The sequence below is a fragment of the Camelus dromedarius genome, chromosome 2 (assembly GCF_036321535.1).
Source record: "Camelus dromedarius isolate mCamDro1 chromosome 2, mCamDro1.pat, whole genome shotgun sequence".
In the NCBI taxonomy this organism is placed as follows: Eukaryota; Metazoa; Chordata; class Mammalia; order Artiodactyla; family Camelidae; genus Camelus; species Camelus dromedarius.
The window spans coordinates 59,200,425-59,228,308 of NC_087437.1; the positions used below are offsets into that span (position 1 = coordinate 59,200,425).

Here is a 27,884-nt window from a genome sequence, read left to right on the forward strand (position 1 = left end):
AACTTTTGCTCCTTCTATTATGTTGGAACAGTGGCTCTCATCACTGACAGATCCAACACCCCTTTTGTGTGTGTGTGTGTTTTTTCTTCTGTGGGGCTCTTTTTTCTTTTTTTAAGTGAAGTATAGTGGATTTACAGTGTTGTGTTAATTTCTGTTGTATACCATAGTGATTCACTTATACATATATATATTCCTTTACATATTCTTTTTCATTACAGGCCATTAAAGGGTATTGAATATAGTCCCCTGTGCTATACAGTAGGACCTTGTTGTTTATCTATTTTATATACAGTAGTTAGTATCTGCAAATCCTGAATCCCCAGTTTATCCCTCCCCACCCTCTTCCCCCATAACCATGTTTGTTTTCTAAGTCTGTGAGTCTCTTTCTGTTTGTAATTAAGTTCATTTGCCAACTCTCCTTTTAAAGCAAATAATTCTTAATACTCCCTTCAGTCTCCTGAAATAAATTTTATAGGTAATATAATCAGATTCCACAGAGAATTTAAAAATTAAATGTTCTAACTGTAACAGATTAGAAATAAAAGGCAGTTCATAATAAAATGATATTCATTTCTGGGTGTCAGTGCTTAGATAAAACTTCACCAGAGACCTGATAAAGCAGTCAGAAGCCTTCACCTACTCAGATGATGAGTAAAGGAGGAATTTAAGAGAAGTTGCTTTTCTTCTATATTTTGAAATAAGGGTTAAGCATTGCGGTGGAGAGCATTTTTTCCAAAATCCTGAACAACACTGGATAAAATTCCAAAGAAAATAAAGCACAGTCTTCCCAGAATGTGTATGCTAAGGAGCAGTTCTGGAAAATTGAAAGCTTGCAAACAAGGCAGCGACGACCACTTTGAGTGTCTATAAGCAGAGATCGTTACCCGCAGAACTCCACCCATAGCAGGGTCTTGCGGTCTGTTTGGAAGTTGTGGGAGAGGCAGGACAGCTCACTGTGTGCAGGATTGCTCCCCGCCCATGCAGGACACGTGGCACGCCTGGGACAAATCTGAACGCCCGGCGTGTTTAAAGGCCACGAGGTGGCGGTGCGCTCCGGGATCTCAGCCTCCGCACGGCCGCTCCCCGGGCACGTTCCAGAATCGCAAGAGACAGAAGCCTTGGCAGGAGCTGCCTGCCAGGGAGCGTCCCGGGACCAGAGAGTCCAGGTGTTCCGTTGTCCTTTCTGGGACTCCCGGGTGGTGACTTCCTGAGAGTAAAGCACGACGCACCGCGCCACCTCTCTGGAACAAGGAAGCCCCAGAAAGCCGTTCTCCCAGTGCGCCACATGGGGGCGCCGGGAGACCCAGAATAGGAACCTTTACAGATTTGTGAGGTGTTGAACTGTCTGCAGGTGGAAGGGGTGGAGGGAAGCTGAAAACACAGTGTGAGAAAGAATTCATTGCTGGACTAGAATTGTGCTAAATTGTCTGAAAATTGGCAGCTCCGTCCAATTTTCCAATATCCACTGTTAGCACTGAACAATTTTGTAAGTGGCATTTACAATCCTCTCAATAATACAATTGTGGTATATAAACAGCAATGTTAACATCCTACCGGAAACGCCGATGGATATAGGTAAAAAATGCAATGGTCAGTTCTTGCCTCCCCCCACACACTCACCCACACTTCTCTAGAAATGATAATAATAATAGATAACATTTTTGAGAACTTACCATGTCTCATTTTGGGTTCATGAATGAATATCTTATCTTCAACAATAACACTATGAGATGCGTACTATTATCCCCATGATAAAAAGTATGGATGAGAAAACTGAGGTGCAGAGAGTTTTAGTAACTTGCCCAAGAGTTACCTTGCTGGCAAGTGGCAGAGAAGTACTGAAGAACTATGGAACATTCCAGGCACTGGGGCACTGGAAGGAGATGCTTTGGAGGAACTTAGCCATCCTCATACTGCAAGAAAACAAGGCAGCGTGCACCCAGCTTACTGTTTCTCCAAACTTAGAGTACTAAGGATGTAAAATAAAACATACAGATAAGAAGGGAAAAACCCTATGAGATATTTTTGGACACAGCATTGTGGCTTATTGCATTATGAATTCATCTAGACCATTACGCCAGTGGGTCTGCATTTGCTCCACAGCCCTGGGATAGCTATAGACCTAGAATTGGACAAAATTGAGTTTTCAAGCCTGATTGAGCATTAGAATCTCTGGGGAAGTTTTTTAAAAAATTGATATCTGGGTCTCCTCAGGCCAACTAAATCATAATTTCTGGAAGTGGAGGCCCAGGCACCTGTGGGTTTTTTTTAAACCTCCCCCAGTTGATTCCAGGATCCAGTAAGCACTGAGAAGCAGCCTCCTTGTTATATAGATGAGGCCCAGAGAGGAGCTGTAATTTGCCAAAGGCCAAATGTTAAGGAAGGGGAACCGAGTACCCTGATTTCTCTCCAGATCCCGTCAAAAGGTCTACTGCTGCACTGGACTGGGATGCCCACAAGGAGACAAGCAGCAGGACAGAAGACCCCTGGGTGCACAGCACACTCAGATCTGCCTCTTTGTCTCTTACCTCAGTCTGTGGGAAGCTCAGGGCCTCCTGCTTCCTGTCAGCGCCAACCTCAAGACCTTAGGCACCCTCCATGGCCAGGACTTGCACCACAGCGGGCTGGGGCCTGGCCTCCTCAGCCCTGAAGAGAACCACTCACTCCCACTTCCACCCCTATGGTTTCCCCACTTTCCCCAGGGGGTTGCATCACCAGATAAAATACCCAGTTACAGTTGGATTTCAGATAAACTACAAATCAAGTTTTTAGTATATGTCCCATGCAACATGCATGTGCTTATTGGTAAGTCAAGCAATCCTGCTCAAAGAGCACAGAGAGTCTGATCTCGCCTAACAAACTTGAAAGGGCAAGCAAGCAGTTTGCCCAGACAACGCAACCCCTGTCAGCCAGGGCTCTTTTCCCAGCACCATTTGGCACAAAGAAAAATTATTATATTTTAACTTTGCAAAGAGTTGTATTTGGGGAAAAATATAATTAAGAGAAATGTCTGCTCAATTATCTTGTTCCTTTATCCCTGGCAGTAGACACAAGGCTATTTGGACCATGAGCTGTAACTCAGACAGGCTTCCATCTGATGGAGATTTGCAAAGTGCCTTCTATGTGCCCAGCTGGAAGCCAGCAGCCTGTGCAGCCCGGCCTGAACCTAAGCAGTGAGAGCACAGAACCCTCAGTTGCTCAGGGCTGCCTCCTTTCTGTTCTGAGGAGGCAACGTTCCCCAACCTTGGAAGACATGGTCAAGATTATTCTTAAACCAGATGCCTTTGGGAATTGAACCAAATGAATTTGGGAGAAAGGCTGTTCCTTTGGCGAATCTACCAAACTACCTTCCATCACCTTAGAATTTAACTTATTTGTATCCTAGGAAGCATGTCTTTTTGAAAGGGCATCATTGGACATGGGGGAGAACTTGCACTTCCTTGTCTAAAGCTGGCATCTTGCTCCCTGCTTCCCCCAGAACTGCCCCTGCCCTTGATCACTGGCTTCACTGTCCTCCCCACCTTCTAGGACAGAAAATGAAGGGTCACCACGGGTTTCTCTCTCTCTTCCCTCCAGCCCCCTGGCACCGTCTTCCAGCCTCACCCACCTGACCCCTGACCCCCTCAACAAACCCTTTATTTGACTCAGTCCTCTTGGAGTGTCCTCGGAGGAGTGGCTGTGCCTGCCAGGGGTACCTGGAGGCTCCCCTGTGCCCACACTGGGAGTGATCCAGCTTCCTAAATTTTGTGGGGTTGATAGGTACAAAGTGATACTTACACTGTTTGAATTTGCATTTCTGTAATTCACGTTTCGATCTTGTAATCCATCTGTGTATGTGCTGTTTGGATGCTGAAGACTTTTCATTCTATTTCCTTGACATCCCTGGTCCTCGTTGCTCTCAGCTCAAGCCAGGCAAGAGTCCTGTTTTCCCTGTCTCTTGCTTTCCTCAGACTCACAGGCAGGGGTGTGACCCTCCTCAGGGCATCCTTAATGAATATGCAAACTCCTTGCTAGGTGCATCGAGGCCCTTTGGGATGTGGCTCCAGCGGATCCTCCCCTCCTCTCCCACCAGCACCCTGCTCCAGAGACCTCGACCCTGACCTCACTCGCTTGCCTGTCTCCATCCCTTGGTTCACACCCTTCTCGAGCAATCTCTTTGCCCTCCCTATGCTACCTGTTGCCTCTTCAAGGCCCAGAATCAAATGCAGCTTCCTGAGGTCTTCGGTTGCCCGGACCTTACCTCCCTTGAACTCCCCAGCTTTTGCTGGGGGTTTGTGTTTTCCTCCCGTGAACCCCTGTCTGACCTCTCCCATCAGACCACGAGCTCCCGGAGGGTCTGCTGTGCATCTGACCTGTTTCTCCCTCCCCGACCCCAGCGCTTCACCAAGCCTGTCCTGCAGCAGGTGGGGAAACCAGAAAGGGGGCTATGCTGTGGCTCAGTCCAGGGGGGCCAAGAGCTTCCCTGGGCTGGGACTGGGAAGAAGCGATGGACGGAGGGACCTTCAGAAGCACCCAGTGACTGAGGATGAAGGGGAGGAGAGATTGGAGGCTATGCCCAGCTCCTGGGGTTGGTGATCTGCTGGGTGGGTCTCCCGCAGGAGTTGGGGACAGAGTTTGGTTTAGACGTGTTTGTGGCCGTGATAATAGAACACGGGGCTACTGAGCAGGCAGATGTCTTATCATGGAGCCAAAAACCAGAGCCCGGGATGGAGAGTGAGGTCCTCAGCATAGAGGCGGCATCTGCCCCCCAAGGGCCTGGACGGGGATTACCCAGGGAGCCTCAAGGACAGGCAACTCTGAGGAGGCCAGCATGGAAGAGGTGGCTGGGAACGACTGAGAGCCATCGGGCTTGGGTAAAAGGGTGGGGTCCCCAAAACCACAGGAGAACCACTTCGGTGAGTGAGCGGCACCCCCAAAGGCAGACGCTGAGGAGGGCAGTGCGTCGGCCCCAGCCCACCCAGCTCACCGTGCTCCCTCTTCTCCCCTGGGGGCTGAACAGGCAAAGCCATGGCTCTCTCTCTGGGGGCTTCGTGTTGTGAAAGCCAAACAGCCGGCGTTTACCTTCCTGAGGCCGCATCATCCTGATTTCTCCTGGAGGCACTGGAGGTGGGCACTGACCCCATGGGTCCCCTGTGCACCAAGTCAGGCTCCTGCCCCTCATCCTTCCAGTCACCTCTACATCTGTTGTCTCCTCTTTTTCTCTTTAGCAATTAAAAACACGTTTCCAGGCAGAAAAATAGAAACAGGCATTGGCTTTTAACTGGATGTCAAAGGAGGGTGGAAATGGAATAGTGGCGGAAGAGGACCTCGGGTCGGGATGAGACGGGGGTAGGCATTAAATAATAAAAAAACACCAGGGGAGCAGCGTTATTTTATTCTCTGGACCACAATGCAGCTTTAGCGGGTGCTTTGCAAAGCTTGAGGAAGGCCTTGTGAGGTCTCAGACTCAGACTGGGGTAGTGGAGGAAGAGGGGAGACAGAGACTCAGGGTGCTGGAGCCAGCCGCCTCCACCTCCTCCACCTTGGAGATGTAAGTCCATCCCTTGTATCTGAAAACACCAAGCTTCAGCTCCCCTCCGCCATCTCCTGCCTGGTCAGGCCCAGAGGCCGTCTGCCCAGCTCCTGGCCCCTATGCCCTGGGCCTAGGGCTTCCTTGCCCGGGCCTCAATGGACACAGTGACCCTCACGGAGCCACAGCTGGACTTCAAGTCCCACTCCTGACTGGCATTGAGCGCCAGTGCTGGGAAGCCCGAGCCCTGCCTGGAGGACAGCTGGATGTTCAGCCAGCGACACTGGGCCTCATCACAAGCCAGCACCACGGTGCCCTCGGTGTTGCTGTAGGTGCACCGGCCCCGCACTGCCCTCTCCTCCGCAGCCAGATCCCAGCCACCCCCTGGCTCCCTGTCCTCCAGCCTCGGGGCCTGGAAGCCCAAGCGGTCCCGAGCGACGGGGCACACCAGCTGCTCCTCCTTCAAGGCAGGCACCACCTGGCCCTTCAGGTAGGCGGGGCCGGCACAGTAGGTCTGGATGTTGAAGAGCCGGTCGCTGTACTGGTGCAGCCAGTTGAAGAGGTAGGCCAGGTGGCAATCACACTGCCAAGGGTTGCCATGGAGGGCGAGGTTGAACAGGTTGTAGTTGGTGTCGAAGATGCCCTCCGGGAGCGTGGTCAGGTGGTTCTTGGAGAGGCTAAGCACCTCAAGTTTGGACAGGTTCTGAAAGAGGGCAGGGTGCAAGGCCGTCAGGTTGTTGCTACCCAGGTAGAGTTTGATCAGCCCCTCCAGGTCCCTGAAGATGCTAGCCGGGAGATGGGTGAGGGCGTTGTGTGAGAGCGTGAGAAAACTGAGGCCAGATAGGTTGGCAAAGGCCCCCTCGGCAACAGTTTCCAGCTGGTTGTGGGACAAGGACAGGCTGACCAGGCCAGGGGAACGGGAGAAGAGGCCAGCGGGCAGCGTCTGCAGCTTGTTCCCCTGCAGGTTCAGGAAGGTCAGGTTGCGCAGGGCAGAGAAGACGGACGAGGGCAGGTGCCTGATGGCGTTGCGCTGCAGCCACAGCTTCTCCAGGCGGGACAGCTGCGCGAACACTTCCGAAGGCAGCTCGGAGATGCTGTTACCATCCAGGGAGAGTTCCTGCAGTCTGCCCAGATTGCTGAACACCCCCTGGGGCAAGCCAGTCAGCGCATTGTTGCTCAGCTTCAGGGTCTGCAGGCTGCAGAGGGGGTCAAACAGCTCCTCGGGCAGCTGGGTCAGGAGGTTCTGAGCGAGGTTGAGGGTCCTCAGACGTCTCAGAGGCTGGAAGACTGTCCCGGTCAGGGTCTGGAGCCGGTTTCCCTGAAGCTGGAGGGACTCCAGTGCATCCATATGGTGGAAGAAGCCCACAGGCAGAGCCTCCAGCATGTTGAAATTGAGGGTGAACTTGCCCAATGAGGTCAGGTTGGAGAAGACATCGGCGCTGAGGTTGGAGAAGGTGCTGCCAGTGATCTCCAGGTCCTCAAGCCTTGGCAGCCCCCCGAAGGCATCCGGCCCGAAGTGGCACACGTTGGTGTTGAGGAAGACCACCTTGGTCAGGTTGGGGCTGCCGCTGAAGGCCCTGGCTCCCACCGTGGTGAACGAGGTCTCTACGAAGATGATGTGTGTAGCATAGGAGGGGATGTCCAGTGGGATGGCAGCCAGCTCCTCATCAGAGCAGAACACCTCCTGGATGAAACAGTCACACCCCACAGGGCAGGGCTGGGCAAGCTGGGCCAGGAGCAGGAGGCAAGCCCAGTGCAGCCAGGCTCCGAGCAGCATCTCCTAGATCCACGTGGGAAGAGAAAACAGAAGCAGTACCTTCACCTAGAGCAGCGTGGTCCTGTGACCAGCACACTGGCCAGCGAGCCAGGAGATGGGGAGCCTGTTTGTGTTTTTAATACCATCTCACAGCAGCCTGTGAGGACCAGAGTTCCGACCTCCTGACAGTGAGGGTGCCACATGGCCTGTCCACAGTCACCCTGCTGGTTAGTGGCAGGACCAAGCCTCTGGTCTCCTGGACTTCCTGTGTTCTTTCCAGATTGGAAAAATAGGTGAAAATGAGACCAAAAGGCATGGAAGAGAGGTATAAAAGGAGACCATGGATACTGTGGAATTTTTAAGATAATTTGTAAAATATGGGCAGATTATTTCTAAATTGGAAATTTTTAAACCATAACTCTTCCCAAGTTTCCAAATCTCAGCACATTTCAAGAGCCTAATTATGAGGAGATCTTACCATCTGCTCTTGCTTCACTAAGAGTGAGCACAGCTGCAGGGACAAGATGGGCTCTTGTCTTCAAATGAGTCTGCCTGCTCCTCAGTACTGCTGCCCATGTGCTCCCCTCCTGCCCCCTCCTACTCCCTCCGCCCCCCCCCAACCACCATGGAGCCCACGGAACTTTCCAGCATCATGTGGACAGGAGGGTCCCAGATGCAGAGATTCCATAGACTGGTAGATTTTTGTTTGGGGGCTTTTGTTTTAAATGAGTGAAGGAGACCAGGTTTTCAGTTCACCAAATATTAATTTTTTTTTCTTAAACGCCAGCATCCACTCACAGGTCACAAATTGGTGATGCCCCTTACACGCATGTTTGGTTTACCACTCAGTCTGTTTTATATGTGAACCATTAGCCAGTAGGTAGAAACTGAGCCATATCACAGTAAACATTTCCAGATTTCAGGGTGATTCAGGGGCGTTGGGCTTACATTCCCACATGACAACAGCAACGGGGGTTTAATCGCCCCAGTAAGGGATCTGCAACCCCCAGGTCACTATCGCTCTCACCCACGTCACCATTTACATGTCTCGTAGTGGTCAAGTTCCATGACTTGGAATCCCAGCTCCATTACATTCTACCTATGTGACCTTGGGCAGATGCTTCAATTCCCTTATCTGTAAAATGAGGATAATAACAGTGCTAACCATGTTAGGGTAATTGTGAGGATTAAATGAATAAATATAGATAAAAGTTTTAGAACAGTGTCTGCCGCAGTGTGAGCAATTAATAAACCATGTTAACTATTGTTAAATGTTGCAAACCACCATCATTACAGAAAAGTTTATTGGAATAAGAAAAAAGTAGGAAGAATAAAATGCCCTTTAGATAGAATACGTTTAGCTTTAAAGAAAAAAGGAAGACAGGTAGACAGAAAAAAGGAAAGGCAGAAAGAAAGAGAAAACTCTCAGGCAATATAATCGTAGTTTTTCTCAATTTACTTGTCCTCAGCAAGAACTCACAGCGGGCTCCCTGCTGGGAAATCCTGGCCCCAAGCCCCCTTTGCTGGCTGCCTCCTGCATCGCAAGGTTCAGCTTGTGGCCAAAGGGCTCACATGCAAACATGGCTTACAAAAGCCCCCTATACCCTCTTCCCATTCACTCAATAACTCTCAGTTTTCCCAGGAATTTTTCCACCTAAACAATAGAGAAGGAACAGTTTCTCCCTGAGAAAGTGCATACCTCCCTTGAGGCTTTTCTGATGGCCGCCCAGGTAAGGCACAGGAGGTGGATTTTACACCGTGGTAGGGAAGGTCTCTAACAGTGCCGGCACCTGCCTGCCACTCAGGACACAGGAGGGAAGGGGACAAGCCTCCTGGTCCTACCACCCTTAGACCAGTGTTACAGAGTTCAGCCTTAGCATGAGATTTGAGATTGTATGCACACAAAACAGATCAGAAGCAGAGGCCCTGGCTGAAGAAGGATGAGGTAGCCATGGTCCCACCCACATCTGCCACCTGGGCTGCCCCTAGGACCTTCCACAAAACCCCCAGATCCTGACAGAAGCCTTCTCTGACCCCAGGAACGAGGGACCTGGTGGTATGTTTATCTTAGTCCTTAGCCTCGTCCTCCGAATCATGGGTTCTCAGACTGTCCTTTTTGTGAGAAGATGAGTGTAGTCCTCTGTACGCTCAGCATCCAGCAGTGTTGACTCACCGTGGCTCGGCTAGGCTTCGTGGGACTGAACCGTCCACAGCCAGGCTGAGCAGCTTGAGAGACAGACCTACCCTTCCCTGGAACGGATCCAGCCTGGAGTGAATGACCGCAGCCCAACATGAGCGTGGCCTTGAACCTTCCCCTCTCCCCCACAGAGTAAGAAGGGAGCAATTCTTGCTTGTAACATGTCATTATGTCATCAGTGTCCTAGTCCCCTTCCTGCTAACCCCTCTGGTCCTTGGTTCTCAAAGGCAGTTTCCAGATGACATCCCACGGGAATGGACATGGGGGCCCTAGAGGTCATCTGGCCAACCTCACTGGGAGAGCAAGGCCAGGTGCTGGAGACGCGGGTGAAAGGAAAAGACCCGTGGGGGAGACCGTGCCTACCTGCCCAGCTGCCCTAGGAGGCGTCCTCTCTCCCCGCTGTGCCTCTGACTTCTAACCCACTGTCACTCGGAAATAATGTGCTTTAGAATTTTCCAACAAAGGAAGTAACTTGAGAATTCAGGACTTGCATCAGCATGGAAAATTCGTGTAAACAAGTCAGCTTAGTCCCAGGCATTGGGGATGGGGGGCCTCTCTAATGTGGGGGGCTAAGCAAGGAGGTGAAGCCCACCTGCCGGCTCCCAAAGCTCTCACACCTGCATCTTGATCCTCAGAGCAAATTCAGAAATTCCCAGAACAGGAACACTGGGGCTCCCAGAGCTACAGCGACTGGTCCGAGGGCACACAGCTAAGACGTGTGGGGCCAGGATGGGTCCCCATGGCCTGAGTCCTCAGCAAGATGCTTGCAGTGACAACACGAGGCTTCTGGAACAGGCAGACCCATCCTCACATTTGCAGGACCCAAGGTGAACACCTACAAAGGACCTCACCTGCTGCCTGTCCCCTTCCCCTCTCACCTAACTCTCTCCAATACTGGGAGTAGAGACCCCACCCACAGCTGCCCCCCAGCACCCCACAAGCCTAAGGGCACACACTTCTGTGACAGGTCAGCCTAAGGAAGATGGACGTGGGGAGGCAACCCACACAAGCCCTGGGACCTAGGTACCAGAAGCAGGATTTAAAATGGGGACACAGCCTCCAGACAAACATCTCCCTTTGATCTTGCAAACTTCTCACCCCTTGGGGGTGTCCTGGTGGGAGAAGGGCCAGAATAGGACCTCTAAGATTCAGAGCAGGACTCTTGTCCCCGTCCACTGGGGTGGGAGGAAGCAGCGAGTGGTCCTCACAGTGAAGGTGGGGAACACTGATCATTTCCAAACGCTCCATTCCCAGCCCAAGACTCATTCTCACATCGTCCTAGAATGGCTAAGAGTTTGGGTTCTGGAGTCAGACAATCTGAGTTCAAATCTTGTCTCTCCCTTATTAGCTGTGTGGGCTGGACTGAATTACTTAAACTCTCTGTGCCTCAACTGCCTCATCTTCAAAACAGCAAGCTTCAGCACTACCCTCCTGGTGGGGTGGCTCTGGGGACTGGATGAGACAATGTGCTGAGCGCTCCACCGCCAGCGCAGGGCACACAGAGAGCACTCAGCAGCAGCAGATCAGGGCAGCCCCAGCTCTGTTCTGAAGTAGTCGCAGAAGTCAGCTAAAGAAAAACGGATGAGATCACCCAACCACTTCATTTATGGCCCAGCGAGATCCCTCTCCACAGCACTTTTTCCAGCTCTTTCTTCCTTAGCCACGGGAAATGGGTGATTGTTTTGTCCCTGGCTTAGTGGGGCTCAGATTCCGCTGGCTCTGGCCAGGATGCCCCTATATTCGGGCCCCTTCGCCAAGCCACCCTCAAGAGCAGGTCACCAGGGGCTCTGGAGATAGGAACTGTCCCTGCCTCGGTACCATGGAGGCTGGCACCAGAGAGGACAGTGGGGCGGCTGCCAGAAGATTCCTGCTTGTCATCTGAGAAACCACTTCTGCCTGTGTGCAGAGACCAGCAAATGCCCACAGAAATGTTCTGTGCTTTCAGCAAGCTGAGGAAGCCTGGCTTTTATGGGGTGGGGAGGCGTGACTGGTTGCTTTCCGGTGGGTACATATCTGCGTGTGCCACAAACAAGCTTGTCATCCACCACAGAGCCAGCCCTCACTCCTTCCAGAGGGTGGTGGGAGCCCAGCCCTGCCCCCGCTCCCCTGGGGACTGCTGCTTGACTTAGGGTGTCCACGTCAGGGTCTGTCTCACCAACAGGCCTGGATTTAGCTGCTTGGGCTGCAGTACATCTGGGAACAGGAAGGGGGGCTTCCAAGACTCATCGGAGCCTCTGACTGTCCCATCAGGTCCCTGGAACCCTGGTCCCCTTTCCTTTCAACCCAGAGAGATAAGGCAAGTGGCTGGGGCAGTGGGACCTGGGCTGGGTTCCTGCCTTGGCCCCTCCCCTGCCAGCCAGCCCTCCCCACCCTGCTGCCCTCCAGGCCAACCCAAGTCACACCTCCCCAGGGAAGCCTTCCGTGACTGCGCCTCCTTTGGATTCCACAGGTGTCATGTCTTCTATTGAACACGTGGGTCCTTCTGCTTTGCATTCTGCTCAATTGCACCATCTGACCATGAGCCCCTGGGGGAGGAGTCCTGCCACCTGCAGCATCTCTTACCTGGCTGTGCACCCCAGCACCTGGCCTGGGGATGCTCACAGAGAAGGTGCTCGGGCCCTGGATGTTGAATTGAACTAAATGTGCTTGTGGCTCTCATGAGCCTATAGCTAGCTATAGCTTACTCTTTGTCCTGCTTTGTGGATTGGGGCTCTGTCAGCGTTGAGCCCTAGGTACAAATTCTGACACCACTACCTACTAGCTGTGTGGTCTAGGGCTGCCCACTCCAGCTTGCCAAGCCTCAGTTTCCCAATGCATGATTATAGCCCTATCCCTTAGTGTTAAAATTAGCACTCAACTGGATGATAAAGATGCTAAATTAGATGGTAATTAATAAAGCACTTAATACAGTGCCTGGCAAATAATAAATGTTCTAATAATAAAAGGTTGCCACATACATGCTTTATTTCTAGACTGACTATACTCTATTATGCAAACTGGACCCTGCTGGGAATAAAAGGGGCACTACTGATAATTATTCCACGAAGACAAGCATAAATGAGGGTGGAACCAGGCACACCTAGACATATGGTCACACTACTTATCCCCACCATTCACTAGGAGCTCTCTGAGCACAGGGACCAGGTCCCCTTCATCTCAGAATCCCCCTACTGTGACCTGCCTCCTGCCCCAGCCCAACACCACCCTGGCTGAGTATCTCCGGCGCTTCTCCCACCCAGGCAGGGGGACACAGAAAGTGCAGCCTGCCTGGAGCTGGGGACATGCTCTGAAACCTGGGAGGAGTGGTCAGCCTATCTCCTGCCCTTGAGCAAGGACCCCAGGCCAGATTCCTCCCCTCTCCCATAGACCCCGGAGCCCTGCAGTGACCCCAAGAGACCTACCGTGAGGGGCAGGGACCGGCTGCCCTGGCTCTTCCTCGGGAATAGAAGGGCCTCTGGGATGGTCAGTGGTCAGCAGCCCTGGTGCTGGTCAAAGTTCCAGGCAGTGGTTCCTCCCCTCACGTGGCCTGAGTGTTCCTGGAACACCAGGGTCACAGGACAGCAGGAGAGAACCGAGGCAAGGCCTCTGAAGATTACGAAGTGACCCTGAACCTTTCCCATGGACAGATCCCCGTTGGGGCCAAAATCCAGCTAAGGAGTATGGGCTTGGCACCTTTAGGACCCCAAGGGCATCCACCTGGCCCTAGAAAGTTCCCAGGCGGCTGCTCCGGAGTCAGGGGACTGGAGTCAGGGGCCCACACTCACATCCCCTCCTGTGCAAGGCCGACCTCAGCTGGCAGCCGGCCCCAGGCACCTACCCGCTGACTCTCAATGCCAGGAGGAATTCCAAGGGGGTTGTGGGTTTGTTGTCTTGTGTTTGTTTCTCTATTTAATGCTTATTTAACTTGCTAAACCCCTTCTGAGTTAAAAGGGGGAAAAGAGATAGGGAGGGGAATTTTGGCCCAACGTGGAGAGGCACGCTTTCACCACTGGGATTATCCAAGGATGAAAGTTTGCTTTGGGAGGTAGTGATTTTCCAGCCCTGAAACTGTTCATCCAGGGGCTGCGGAACCAAGTCAAGAGTGCACGTGTGTGTGTGTGTGTGTGTGTGTGAGTGTGTGTGAGAGAGACATACATACCTATGTGAAATCAAACTGCAGATGTGCACAGCTGGCTGGGCACTGGGCATATGTGTGCATGTGCACATTAAACGGGCGCTGAGTGAACGTCAATGCCTTTCTGGTGACGGAGAAGAAACTCCAGCCCAGGAACTGGAGGCCTGGTTGTAGTGCACGCTCAGCCTAGCTCACTAGCGACGATGGGGACTTCACTTCCTGTGGGGATCCTACCTTCTTCATCTATAAAATGGGTTGAACCTATTAAGGCCCCTTCTGGCCACCATGACCCATAGATATCATTGGTTATTTCATTTTTGGTCCTCATTCACTTTCCAAAGGCCTTTCCCAGCCCACAATCTGTCTGGGTCAGCCTTGCACCCGTGATGAGAGTAGAAAGGACAGGTGTGAGATCCCCTAGCCAAGACGCCCCGAGAGCACACTCATGGCCTGTGTATACCATTTATTGTTGATTTTGTACACCAAATTTGTTACAAATAGCATCCAGCAAAGACAGACCCCGAGCCCTGCCCACCAGGGCTTACACTCTATAAAACCCCGGGGGTCTAGAAATCTCTAAACGCATTTCCAAGCACCTGGGACTTTCGCAATGATTCTCTAAGCAAGGCAAACATGACCTAAGTTTGAAGGCAGCATGAAGGCAATGGCTGGTGAGAGCAATCTCTCCTTAGGGGAAGGAGAAAGCTTGGACTCAGGGGAGTTTGGCCAGGAGGAGTACCCGCCCACCCTCTCTGTCCTGCAGCGACAGCCTCCTCCCCAAGGCCATCACTGCCTCCCCTGCAACCCAGATTCAGTTCTGCTTGTGGGGTCTGTGGGCTGAATCCTTTGAGTGATTTCTAGCTAAAGGCTGGGCAACATCCAATGTCTGTTTACCAACTCTATTATCTAGTTTCTCTAGCTGCCTGCTTTCCGTAAGCTTCCTGAATTTGGAAATGATTCCTGAAACTGCTCTGCCTAAATCTGAAAGAGTGTAATGCTTGTCTGTTGCCCGTGAAGAGTTCTGAGAACTATGTTGTGCCTTTAAATTCTAACAAGGAGGAATAATATATACACAGCCCAAGAGTTCCCTTGAGAGAAGCCAGTTTTTCTTTAATGGATGGATGAGTTTAATTTTTCTCTTGTAATTTATAAAGCTTTTAATCCACACAGTACCAAGTGAGGTTCCAATGGCCAAGACTAGGGGGAGAAATAGGGCAGTGACTTCCATTTTCTTTTGGTTTAAAGACAAAAGCCCAGGACAGGCCATGGGGTCTTGTACAAAGTTTAAAGAGAGAAGAAAACCCAGAGCCTGTTGAATCGTTGTGGAAAAACAGGAGGTTTTAGACCTCACGAGGGGAAAATGGCACTGCTCATGCACAGCGGTGTTGTGAGGGTAAAAAAGACTGTTAAGTGCTATGCACAGCAACATTTTTGAAAAACAGTGGTTCTCACTGGCTTTCATTGTCTTTGCTCAAACACCAACCCTCCACTCCAAATGGAGGCTGCTGATACTGGCAAGGTGAACTAGAAGCCAGTGAGCAAAGGGGAAAGTGAACTCAACTTTTGGGGGACCAAGCAGCTCACTCTAGCCCTAAGAAGTGAGCAAATGCACTGTCTGTTGGAAAGGAAACTCCATCCACATTTTCTGGCAGCTCCCTGAGCAGGCGACGTGGTTCAGAGAGACCAAAAGGCCTGCCAGGGAAGAGGAGGTCTGGTGGCTCCCTCCAGTACACTCCAATGGGAGAAAGGATCAGGCAAGCTCAGAAAGTCAGGTAAAGGGTCCACAACCCCTACCTAGGTCCTCCTGGGGGGAGTCATCTGAGGACAGCTGTCCTCAGACCAGCCTTTGGCCTGGAGACACAAGTTAATATCCAGAGACGAAAATAGCCCCAGGTCATGGCCAATGCCATCAAAACCTAGAGGTCTGGGTTCAGATTGGCAGGGCACACTGGATGAACGGGATGCCTTCCTAAACCTCTCTGCCATCTCCGGCCCACATGTACACTTGCACAATGAGACACTGGAGCCTACTCACAAGGGGCACCTTGAGGAACGCAGTGGCAAACCATGCTTCCTGTCTGCAGAAGAGAAGCCAGGCTTCCCTGTTGGGCCTCAGGCTCAATAAAGCAGGTCACCATCAGTGGAACGATGCCCATGCTCCAAGCTCTGGGCTCACTTCCTTTTGGACCCTGGAAAGCCTTGGTACATGTCCACCACTTGCTGTAAATATTTTGAATACATTTTAGAGATCCAGATTTACCTTTGGGATATGCTGTCTTTTGCCTCTGATAGGCCCCATCTCTTCCCGAGTCCCTGGGACAGGGAGTGAAAAGTTACAAAGTGCACTAGTTCTTACACACATCCATTCCTGGACTCTTTTTACTGGGACCCTGTCAGCATCGTGCTACTAAGGCCCCAGAGGATTCCTTATTTGTCTCATGGGGCAGAGGGAACTAGCAAGGGCCAGTCAGGATTGATGGTGAATTTCCAAATCCTTACAGTGTTGGCTGCAGCTCTTTCCTGGGCAGAAACAGACACCTGAAACTCCCCAATTCACTTTTTTTAACCTCTAAGCTGGTAGACCAGTTGTCCAGAAGAAGACCTGCATTGCCATGACTGTACTGTCTTTGTTAATGTGAATATGTGTGTAGCGGGAAGGGTGGCGAGGGCAGATGTTCATGTGACAGTAACTCTGGACCAAACAGCTCAACCCTTGTAACCACACCACAGGCAGGGAGAAGCTCCAGAGAGGGCCTTGACCCACTGTAACCTGTCTGTGTACGCTGATGTTGCCTGCTGTGTTTGAGAATGCTGAAGTTCAGTTTCTAGCTGACTGTAACATAGATGGAGAATTTTACCACGACATTAGAGGGATTGCTGGATTCCATTACACTTGGCCGTCCAATTAAAGGATCTCATCTCTGAGCTATTTCACGTCCCCCAAGTGGAGAGTGAAAATTAAAAACAGATATAGGCATATGATGTCCATAAAAGGCACAGGCAGAGGTGCCTCCAAAGAGAAACACACAGCTTGTTGGCAGGGGAGGGTGTGTGGTTGCATGGGCTCCTCTAGTTGAGATGCTTCTGACCTGGCCAGTCTCGGTGCCTCAAGGTCTGGGATTTAATACAATCTCATGCCCAGGTCAGAGTATACCTATGTCTCCTCCTCCACCCCTGGCAGCTGGGCCTTTGCAAGGGCTGGCGGGGGTGGGGGTTGGGCAGTGAGGAGCCCATCCCAGGTCGGGAGCCAGATCCCAGGTAAGTCCATGCCACCTCCACAAGCCCCAGTCTTCTCCAGTGAAAGGCCAGGATGGAGAATCCTGGTGATGCCTCGTTTCTTGATCTGGTGCTGATTACATGGCTGTGTAGTTTGTGAAAACCCATCAAACTACACACTATCACGCTCCCACTTTTCTGTTATGTATGTTGCACTTCCATAAAAAGTTGAAAGGGAAAAACCCTAGGGGTGAACACAAGGACCTCCAGGTACCAGGTTGCCTTCCCCATCCAGTACCAATAAGCTGATTTTCATGTTTTTAGGGGGTCAGAAATTCGACATGATTTTATTCCTTAAAGGACTAACACTTTCAAAGCAAAGCTGGCAGCTAAGCAATACCTTTCTCCAAGAGGCTGGAATTATTGCACAGGTGCCTTTCTTCCTTTTTCAGATAAAAATCACAAGAGAGACACTGATGATGGCTCTGTCTCTAAGAAATGAAAAGCCTCATTTTTCTTTTCTCTCTTTCATAGCATCCTGAAAGCCAGGGCATTTGGCAGTTCTTAAGAAATCAGCTGAATGGTCTGAAGCCTTCTTTGAAGAGAGAAGTCACCTTGCCTTCAGGAGCAGGAAATGAAGGGAGATCTTTCATTTGAGGGGACAGTGGAGAGCCATGCCACAAAGATGAGGAGCAAAGAAGGGAAATCAGCTTACATAATACTTGGGATAGAGGCTGTCCCAGTGGAGAACTTTTCCCACAAAGTGGGCAAGCGTGTAATAATTGTGTGTATAAAGGCCAGTGGGGCCACGGGCACAGGAGAGGTTGTTCTTGGAGGAGAGCTGGTGAGGCTTTAGAAGAGAGGCTTTCTTGAAAGAAACCCAAGGATGTGAGTTGGGAACCCCACAGGGTTTTGGACATGTTAGACCTCCCTGGTGGTAAGAAGGCTTCTACAGGAGAACCAGGCAGGCCAGGACAAGGTGGAGGCACCTTTCTCTAGGGGACCAGAGCAAGGGAGCAAGGGGATGGCTCTGGAGGCCCAGGGATGGAGGCAGAATGATGAAATCCCGGATCCTCTGGTGGTCCCACCATTCCCCAGCCCTGCCTCCAGCCTGCCTCTCTAACACTCATTGGGTGCTTTCATCTGCATCAGGACTGCGTGGTTCCTCTTCTTGCAGCAACAACAGCAGATGCAGGCGGCCAGGGAGCAGGCCAGGGCAATGATGCCAATGACAATGGCGGCAATGGCCAGCCCTCTCTGGGCCTGGGTCATGCCCCCTGTGCCACGGTCATCAGTGGCCACAATGGTGGTGAGATCGGTGTAGTCCTCCGTGATGCTGGTGAAGTCAGTGCTGGAGGAGATGGAGGTAGTGTCAGGGTAGCTAGGGGTGTCCGGGTACCTGGGTGTCTCTGGGTAGCTGGGCACATGGGGGACCACTGGGCCATGAACACTGGGGACAGCAACATTGACATTGATGATGATGAGGGACTGGCCTCGGACACTGGCTGGGCTGAAACATACCGGGAGTGTGTCTGTCCCCAACCTGACCTTGTTAAGCAGGAGCCAATCGCGGAGCGGAAGGATGTCTGAGTCACACCTCCAGGGGTTGTCATAGAGCCGCAGCTCACACAGCTTCCCCAGGTGATCAAAGATGCCCAAGGGAAGGTTCTCCAGCTGGTTGTTCTGCAGTTGGATGGTCATGAGGCCATTGACGTTGGCGAAGATATTCCCTGGGAGCTGCCTGAGGCGGTTGTTCTGTAGGGAGATGTTCTGAAGGTTGGCCAGCATGCGGAAGACGCTCCCGTCCAGCTCCTGCAGCGCATTGGTGTGGAGGGACAGCTCCCGCAGCTCCACCAGCCCATTGAAGGCATCCGGTGAGATGTAGCTGATCTGGTTGCGGCTGAGGATCAGGACCTGCAACTGGTGGAGGCTGCTGAAGACGTTGTCAGGGAGGGAAGTGATGTGGTTGTCGTAGAGCCACAGCTCACGCAGGTTGTGCATGGGTCCAAAGATGCCCGGTGAGAGCTCCTTCAGGGAATTCCCAAAGAGCGTGAGCCGGTTGAGCTGGGGAAGCTGCATGAAGATGCCAGGGGGCAGCTGGGAGATGTGGTTGTTGGACAGGTAGAGCTTCTGGAGGTTCCGGTTGCTGTGGAAGAGGCCAGGGGACAGCACACTGATCTGGTTCTGCTGCAGGGCCAGCTCCTGGAGGTTGCCAAGTGCATCAAAAGTGCCCATGGGGATGTCCGAGAGCCTGTTCTCATACAGCCGGAGGACCTGGAGGTTGCCCAGGTGTTGGAAGACCCTGGGCGAGAGGTGAGTGAGGCTATTCTTGCCCAGGTTGAGCTTGGTGAGGCCCACCAAGTGGTCGAAGACCCCATCGGGGATGTATTCCAGGTGGTTGCCATGGAGCTGCAGTTCCTTGAGGTTGCTGAACTGGGAGAAGTGGGCTGGCTGGATCTGCACCAGCTGGTTGCTGGACAGAAGGAGCGACTCGAGGTTGTCCAGGCCCTGGAAGAGGCCAATGGGCAGAACCTGAAGCTTGTTGTTGGCGAGGCTGAGGTAGCGCAGCGAGCCCAGGTTGCGGAAGGCCCCAGGCATGATGTGGGACAGCTCATTCTTCTCAATCCTCAGGGCGATCAGGGCCGAGATGTTGAGGAACGGCGCCTCGCTGAGTTCGGTGATGTGTGTGTTGAGGATCTGCAGGCTCATGGCGTTCCAGGGCAGAGGGGTGGGCACCGCCACGATGCGCGCCCCTGTGCACTCCACCTGGGAGGCCCTGGAGCAGGTACACTCGCTCGGGCAGCCATAGTAGGCGAGGCCCACAGCCCAGGCTTGGCAGCCCACCAGCAAAAGGAGATAATGTTTCAGTGGCATGGCCTCTGCAAGGAGACAGAGCACACATGTGTCAGGGCCGCCCTTCACCAATGCTGCAGCTATTTTTAAGGCAACTTTGGGTGCCAAACACTGGCTTGCCTTTGGACCCATCACTGCACAGCCATCTCATGCTGCCTGCGGTCTGGTCTGCAAGCCTCTTGGCCTTCCCCCACGCCTTCCTACTTCCATGTCTTTGCCCAAGCAATTCCCCCTGCCTGGAGAGCACTCCTTCCTCATCCAAACCTTCCCCACGCTTCTAAGTCTAGCTCAGATGCGTCACCTCCAGGAAGCTTTCTCAGATTCCATGAGTCAGCATTAGTTACCCTCCCGTGCAGGCAGTCTTCCCAGCCTCCATCATGGCCTGTGCCGGGGTGGCCGCATGTGGCACTCGTTGTGCGGCCGTCCATCACCTTCACCAGTCAATAAGCTTTGCAAGGGCAGGGATGCTCATCTCCCACCCCATGGGCTCCTTCAGTCAGGAACAGTATCTTGTCCATCTCTGTACCCTCACGGCACCTGGACCTGCTGGTTGAACATGGCTTCCTCAGGAGGACAGACAGGAAATGAGAACAAATAAACAGGGCCTGAACCTGGGGGAAGACGCTAAAGCCAGAAACATGGCGGCCTGCTGGGAAGAGCTGCAGCAGCCAGCAGAGGCGGGACTACTCTGGAATCTCATGGAAAAGACTGCAGGAAAGCTCAGCTTCCCCTCTCCCTGGGCCCTGTCCCGCACCAGCCACCAACAACCTGCCCCTGTGTTAGCACTTTCACAAGGCTGGGCTTAAACCAAACCGTCTTCCCAATAAAAGGAAGTGATCTGCTCCACTTCCTGTCTTGCTGGAAGGGGCTGCTGTGTGTCAGCGACGTCTGGACTCTGCCTTCTGGGTACTAGTCTCAGTTTCCAAAAGAAACACTGAGTGGCTTTGAGGAAATCTCAGAAAACTTAGGATGTACTTTGAGCTGACAGGTTGTAGGCCCAGATGCTCCTGTAGACATGGTGCTAATCTGGGAATAGAGTCAAATCTTCCTCAGGGAAGGTTTGGTGTTTGAAGTCAGGTCTATAAACTATATAGAAGGTGGAGACGTGGGGATAGTTAAGGACCACCCACTAGCTGTCTGACCCTGAATGAAGCTTGAGGCCTCATAATATATAAATATTATATATATATATATGTGTGTGTGTGTGTGTGTATACACATACATATATATACAATGGGATACTACTCATCCATAAAAAAGACTACAATAATGCCATTTGCAGCAACATAGATGGACCTGGAGATTGTCATGCTAAGTGAAGTAAGCCAAAAAGAGAAAGACAAATACCATATGATATCACTTATATGTGGAATCTAAAAAAAAGAGACAAATGAACTTTACAAAACAGAAACAGATTCACAGACATAGAAAACAAAATTGTGGTTACCAGGGGGGAAAAGGAGGAGGTGGAAGGATAAATTGGGACTTTGGGATTTGCAGATACACACTACTATATATAAAATAGGTAAACAACATGGTCTTACTGCAGAGCACAGGGAACTGTATTATTCAATACCTTGTAATAGCCTATAATGAAAAAGAATATGAAAAGGAATATATATGTACATTGGTATAACTGATAGTGGGTAAGAGAGTTACTAGATGAAGGAGAGCTTAAGGTTTTAGGAAGGGGCAAATGGATTGATACTGGTATCATAAACTAATCAAAGGTGTATGAGGGAGGAACAGGTTTAAATAGGGAGAATGGGAAGCGTTCAGTGAGAGGTATCTGTAAGACAGCTTGGAGATCGTGTGGAATTTGCTTCTACATATTCTGTTAGATAAAATTCCGGAAAGTTTAGTAGATAGTATTCAAATTTTGTTACATTTTGAAAGATTATCCTTTACAAGTATTGTACCTGTGAAAACAGTCTCAGCATATGGATCATCTGCTTCTCCAAACTCTCAATACCATTGACATTATAATCTTTTTTAAGTTGTGTTTATCTGATAGAATAAAATCTATATCTTGCTTTTAAAAAATAATAACAACTTGACAAATGGAGTCTAGATGCAAAGGAAAGCGGCCAGATTAAGCTATGGACACACCTAAGAGGATAAGCTTGCCTAGACAAATGTCAGCTCCAGAACTTGAGAGCAGAAAATGAACAGCTTAGACAAGAGGTACTGAAAAAGTACCTTAACATCCACCCCTGGAGAAAGGCTTACAGCTTTTTATTGACAGTAACAGAGAAAGGAGACTGCCCGCAAAAGCTAATGCGATCTTAGCCTGCATTAGCAGAAGTATTACGTGTGAAACAAAGGAGGTGATGGTGGTATTGTGCACTGCCTTGATCAATCCACACCTATATTGCTGGCTCTGGTCCACCCTGAACTTCAAGAGGCCAATGACACACTGATGAAGGTCTTCTAGAGAAGGGTAAGCAGAAGATAAGGAACCAGAAACCAGAACACCTGAGCATCCATTGAAGGAACTGTAGATGAACAGCTAGAAGGAGAGAAGATGTAAGCAAGCAGCAGGTTTTAGCTCACCACCAAAGTCAGCTTGTCTGAGTCAGAGTGGACAACCCCACAGAGGTAGTAAGCTCCCTGTCACCAAAAATCTTCAAGCAGAAACTGAGTAACTACTTGGTAAGGAAGCTGGAGAGAAGATTACTCCACCTGGTAGGGGACTGGACTAGATGACAGCTGACGTCCTGCCCATCCCCAAGATTTTAGGATTCCAAGGGTGAGTCCCAGAACAAGGATATGAGATCCATCTACCAGGACAACTGTGCGTGCGCTCCCAGGGGGTCAGCGCAGACAGGTATGGGTGTTTGCCCATCCCCTTGATACATGTGTGTGAGAGAGATTTGCCCCTTGGACTGACTTAGAAAAGGTGGAGCTCTAATCACTCCTGGTAATGAACCATCCAGTACTTATTTTGTGTACTCTTACGCCCACAATGCTTCAAAATGGTGCTGTACCCCAAGTATCAGAGACTAAATTAAAGTGTCTGGCAAGCCCAGGGCAGTCTCTGTTGAGTTTCCCCATCAGTAAATGAGAGTATGGAACAAGATGCACTCCAAAGATCTATCTCAGACCTTCTCAGAGTGTGCACTCCCAGCTGGGGAGGGGGCATCCAGGCAGCCCAGGAAGGGCCAGGGCCAGGGGGCGATGCCTTATGACTTGGGAGGAGGAGGGAAGAAGATTCCTTATGGGAACACAGCCACTATTGTCTAAAATGGACCATACTCAGTTTGACAAATATTGCAAGAATCTACAGAATTTTTCCTTTTTCTAAATCCTCATGTCGGCAGAGCCCACCCCAGCACCACATGGAGTGGTTTCCTATTTTCCAGCACTTGTCACTGCCACAGCTGGTACTGATTACTCCAAAGGACCTCCTGAGAGCCCACCTCAGACCCAACAGCAGAGCCCTCCCGGGAGGGAGGGGCCGCAGGAGCAGGGCCGGAGAGCCAGCCGGCCCTTGGATTTTCAGAAAGTGTTACAAGCATCCGTGGCAGCCTGAGGCCCTCAGGAGCCCGGCACACAGCAGCCTAATAGCCAACGCTGCCCGATGCCGCTTGGCAGCTGTGACAAATGCCAGTTAAAGACCCACAAAGCTGCCCTAATTACACCCTCCTCCTCCAGGTGGCCAAACGTGTCCTCAGTCACTGTGGGGACTCCATCCAGCCCCTGTCCTGGGATGGGGCGCAGCCTGGCGTCTGTTGCTGGCCGGGGGAATTCATTGAGTGGCAGACACAAAGAAGGACAGACAGACAGCTCACCTGGACACTCTGACGCGGTTCCTCCCCAGGAGGAGAAGCGCTTGGGACCAGGCGCTCTGACTCTGGGTCTCTTTAGCAAGAAATGCCTATGACTCATAAGCCAACACATAATTAGCCTGGAAGCCCTGGGCTTTGCCGGTTGGTGGGCTGGGACTTTTGGGTTTAATACCATCATTCACATTCCCTAAACAGGAGGTTCCCTGGGAGGAGATGCCTTCCTATTTCAACGCCACGGAGCCAAGCTTTGGGAAAGAGCCTTGGAGATGGACGCACTGCTCAGCCTTGACTCTGAGTTGGAGTGTGAGTGTAGGTCAATTCCCCAGGCCTCCGGTTCTCCTCCTGTAAAGAGTCCCAAGGGCCCTGGGCAGCTCACCAGAGACAGAAAGGAGATTTGGCCTGAAACCTCACCTTTCCCACCATTTCTTATAGGTCACACCCAACCTCCAGCAGCGCCACCTTCAGACTGAGGCTTGAGAACCTCGTATCATTGTTTACAAGCCCATCTTGCTTCAAAAGTTTTCCAGGCAGGGCAATTCCATTTGTTAATCGGTGCATCTTCACATGGCCACATTTCATGGATCAGGATGCTGAGAAAGGCTTAGGGAGCCTCTGGTCCTGCCCTCTCCCAGTGCACCAGGGGAAATTGAGGCCCAGAGAGAAGATCTCCCTCCCTGGCCTGTGCCCTCCCCCCACAGAGGTCTCCCTACACATGGCCTCTTCTGCTTTGAGATGCTGCCCTGTCCAATGGAGAGAGGAGCCAGGCTTGAGGCTGTGTTGTCTCCCCTGCACACAGCCAGTATCGCTCCTCTCTGCACAGTCCACCAGATCCAAAGTCACTGACTGAGCGGCTCAGTGTGTCCTGACCGCCCCATCTCACTTAAAGGGGGTAACCACTACCTCCTCCAGGTCAGTACATAAACACCACCTGGAAATGCCTGGGAAGCTTGCTTAATAGACCCAACCTCACAGCATTACAGCAATGAGGAGTAACTGAGTTCATGCATGGAAAGTACTTGGACTTGTTTTTGGCCCCAAATGAGTACCTGATAAATTATTCTTCATCCTACTGTTGAGTAAAATCAGAATCTCTGGAGTTTCTACCCACAGAGATCCTAATCCTTGGATGGGAGGTGGGAACCAACACCCTGCATATGTAACAAATTCCCCAAGTGACTCTGATGCAGGGGTCCCATACACACACAGCCCACACTCAGAAGCACCCCTTCAGGTCTAGACCAGCTGGGACCCACGCTCCTGATCTATGTCTTTTTGCCAAGACAGAGACTGAACCCTGGATCAGGGAGGCTGAAGGTCGGGCCATAGACCTGGTCCAGCCCCCTCTACTGATATTTCCTTCAGTGGCCCTTTCTCCATCCCCAGAAATCTGGGGTTTGGGCTGAGCTGAACCCAGAAGTAGAGGCTGGTCCCAGAAGCAGCACTAAGAGTCCAGGGTATCAGAGACACAAGGGCCTTTGGAGCTGACCTGGTCAAACCACCTGGTCACTCTGTAGATGGGAAAAACAAGGGGCTCTGAATGGGGAGGGGCCTTGCCCTAGGTCACACAGTCAGCAGATGATTCCAGACACCCAAGTCAGGGCCCTACCTAACCCTGGGGCTTGGCGAACCACTCAGCCTTATCATGAGGCTTCAGGACCTTGTCACCCAAATGTCTGGCAGTGCCTGGAAGTGGGGGAGAGGTGGCTTCCCACTCTCCATTCTAAAATGATGTCAGCCTTATAGAGCAGCCACCCTCCAGCTGCCTAGCACGATTAGTCAAGGTCAAGTGTCTCTATCAAATCGCAGGCTGCATGGTTTGGGGGATGTTCTTCCTCAACGCCCAGGTCTGATGCTCATGTTTGCTCAGTGTCACCTAAGTGGCCTGGAGGAGTGGAGGGAAGGAACAGAAGAGGTCACTAGAAGGGGTTGATCTCGTCACCTCAGAACACAGCCCCGTTAGGGACTCTACCCATTAGGAAAGCTCTACCCCAAACACATCCTGGATCCCCAAGGGAAGAGGGGCCACCCTCATTTCCCCACCTCTTGCCCCCACCCCTGCCTGGCTCAATTGTTAACCTCATCTCTCCTGGTCTTTAAAGTTAAAATGCAGTTCATTTGTTTAAAAAAGAAAATGAGTTTACCATTTTTTTAATATTTAAAAATTTGTTTAAAAAAGGAAACTGAGATTTGTTTTAAAAAGAAAATGAAAAACAAAAGAAAAGCAAGCCCTTCCCAGCCCCAGGGTTAGGGGAGGTAGGGCTTCCTACAGAAACCATGGCAGGGCTGTAATTAGCCTGGCAAAAAGGAGATTATGACAAACTTGCCAGCAGAACGGGAAGAAGCTCCCACTTGGGGCTTTTAGTTTTAAAGCTGTAGGCTACAGCCCCCTTCTCAGGGTAACACCTGGGGGCCCAACTTGGATAGAAATGGATCAGGCCCTTCTCAAAGCACCTTGAAAGAAGGTTCTAAATCCTGTGTCCCAAAAGTCCAGGGAGGCAGTGAAACCAGAAGCTGCAGTCCATCTTCTGCGGTCAGGATTTAGGGAAGCAAATTGTCATGTGTAATTACAGTCCCGAGAGTGTTTGCTGGCACTCATCCCAGTTGGAACGACTTCTCTCCCAGCTTTCCTTGTTTCTCTACATCTGGATCTACTCTCACTGGCAACCCACCCCGCAGCAACCCAAGCAGCATCCCCAGCCCTGGGAGAGTCTTCCGTGCCTTGACCTTCTGCCAGGTTGGTTTAGAGCCCTCCCCCTCCCCAGCTTTCCCGCCCCCCCCCCCCCGAGCTTTCCCCACCGGCCTCTCTCACACACTTGTCTCATCACTGCAGAGCCCGCCCGACTGACTCAAGACCACAGGCAAATGGGACTGTCTGGCCCTGAATGTGCCCCAGATGTTCAATCAATGCAGAGTGTAAGACGTGACAGCCATTACAGACTTTCTAAATTACGGAGCCAGCAGCACCAGCACTGGCTGAGATACGGTGACATAATCCTAAAGGAGCAGTCAAGGTGACAGACAGGCATCCAGCACCTTTGGTCTGAGCGATGTGTCGTCCAAGAGAGAGTCGCAGCCTGCCCTGAGGTAACCCATTGGCCCTGGAGGTAGACTGGCTCTTTCACATCTGGGAAGGGTGGGAAGTTCTAGAAAAGTTCTAGTTTTTCACATCTGGTTCCTTGGCCCTGCTCCTGCCTCTGCGTTTGAGCAGAGACACCAGTAAAGGTACAAGAGTCACAATTTTAAATGCAAATCACCCTGATCACAAATCCATCTCCAGCCCTGACTCTCCCTGCCCAAAGCCCGCAGCCACAGCCAAGCTCCAACACTCCAATTGGCGAGAGGGAAAGCTGCCAGTTTGGGGTCGCCTAAGCCACACACAAACTTGGAATTTGGAACAACCCTGAGTCCATGGCTGAATTTCAAGTTGGAAATAGAAACCAGGCACCAGCACATCTGCTGAAGCTGTTTTTGTAACAACTATAAATCAGCTTATGAAAAGAGGACAGCGCTCTTGCCTGGGAAACCCCCATTGGTCCTGGACAGACCCGAATGCAGGACAGGCCGCTGGTGGCCACCATAGTAAGTGCTGGGGAAAAGGATTTGGGTTCGAATAACCTGAATCTTAAGAGAAATTCTTCTCCCAATGGAGCTAGTATCCTGAAAAAGGTAAGATGGGTAACTGATGTGAGCATTTAATCAACTTTCAACGCATCTTGCTCGTCTAAAACATCTTCCCAGCATCCCAGGTCGACATCAGGGACCGGTCGGGGCAAAAGGAGCAAGAGGCTGGTCAGGAATCGGCAGAGCAAGGCTGTGGCCCCAGGCGCCTGGGCAGCGTGGGGTCGGGCCACGCGCCCCGCCGGTGCAGGCTCCACTGGCCAAGGTTGGAGAGCATCCATCCTCAGGCACCGCGCCAGTCCTGGACCCTCTTCCCGGGGTAGCGGGTCAACAGAAAAAGAGGAGGTGGATGGCCAGGTCCTTCCAGGCGGGTGGGAGGGAGGGAGGAGGCAGGAGGCCGGCCCGCCTACTTACCAGCAGCGCGGCGCCCGCTCGCCCGCCGTCGACCAGAGGGAGCGCGAGAGGAGGACTTGGGACGGCTCAAGACTGCAGCATGAGTGCGGCTGGCTGGGCGCTCCCGGTATTTAAAGGATGCCCGGCATGAGTCACCGCCAGGGGCAGTGTCGGCGCGGTGGCGGGGAGGGGCACGCGCGCCACTGCAGCGCCCCGACGTGCGAGGACAGCCGGCATCACCAAGGGAGGCAAGCCTGCGCGCTGCAGCGGAAGGGGTTTTCCTCAGCCGGCTTTTTTTTTCTTTTAAAGAACATATTTTTCCTCTTGTGTCTTTTCCTCCAGTGTTTCTTTTGGACTCTCACTGCATTGGCCCCTGCGGTTCTAGAAAAGAGCTGTGGCTCTAGAGAAGGCATTCGTTCTTTGTCCTTTTAAACTTTTGC

General features: G+C 51.6%; 2 protein-coding genes across 3 annotated transcripts; both read right to left on the reverse strand.

Annotated features, from left to right (window-relative positions):
- Positions 1-5,358: 5,358 nt before the first annotated feature.
- CPN2 (carboxypeptidase N subunit 2) lies at positions 5,359-12,939 on the reverse strand. 2 transcript variants are annotated; one of them, XM_010994382.3, is made up of 2 exons: positions 12,864-12,939; positions 5,359-7,289 (listed from the first exon to the last, which is right to left on the reverse strand). In XM_010994382.3, exon 2 carries the CDS (start codon positions 7,284-7,286, stop codon positions 5,643-5,645), a length of 1,644 nt encoding a protein of 547 aa, XP_010992684.2. In that variant the 5' UTR covers positions 7,287-7,289; positions 12,864-12,939; the 3' UTR covers positions 5,359-5,642. The 2 variants fall into 2 exon arrangements, with proteins under 2 accessions (XP_010992684.2, XP_010992685.2); XM_010994383.3 differs by having other exon boundaries at positions 5,359-7,286; positions 12,864-12,906.
- Positions 12,940-14,024: 1,085 nt separating this feature from the next.
- On the reverse strand, positions 14,025-27,534 carry LRRC15 (leucine rich repeat containing 15). Its single transcript, XM_010994386.3, has 2 exons — positions 27,466-27,534; positions 14,025-19,671 (listed from the first exon to the last, which is right to left on the reverse strand). Exon 2 carries the CDS (start codon positions 19,664-19,666, stop codon positions 17,912-17,914), a length of 1,755 nt encoding a protein of 584 aa, XP_010992688.1. The 5' UTR covers positions 19,667-19,671; positions 27,466-27,534; the 3' UTR covers positions 14,025-17,911.
- Positions 27,535-27,884: the final 350 nt, after the last annotated feature.

Excerpts from the sequence above, each read along its gene's own strand:
- CPN2 (XM_010994382.3), bottom strand. The coding sequence starts at position 7,286 with ATGCTGCTCGGAGCCTGGCTGCACTGGGCTTGCCTCCTGCTCCTGGCC.
- LRRC15 (XM_010994386.3), bottom strand. The coding sequence starts at position 19,666 with ATGCCACTGAAACATTATCTCCTTTTGCTGGTGGGCTGCCAAGCCTGG.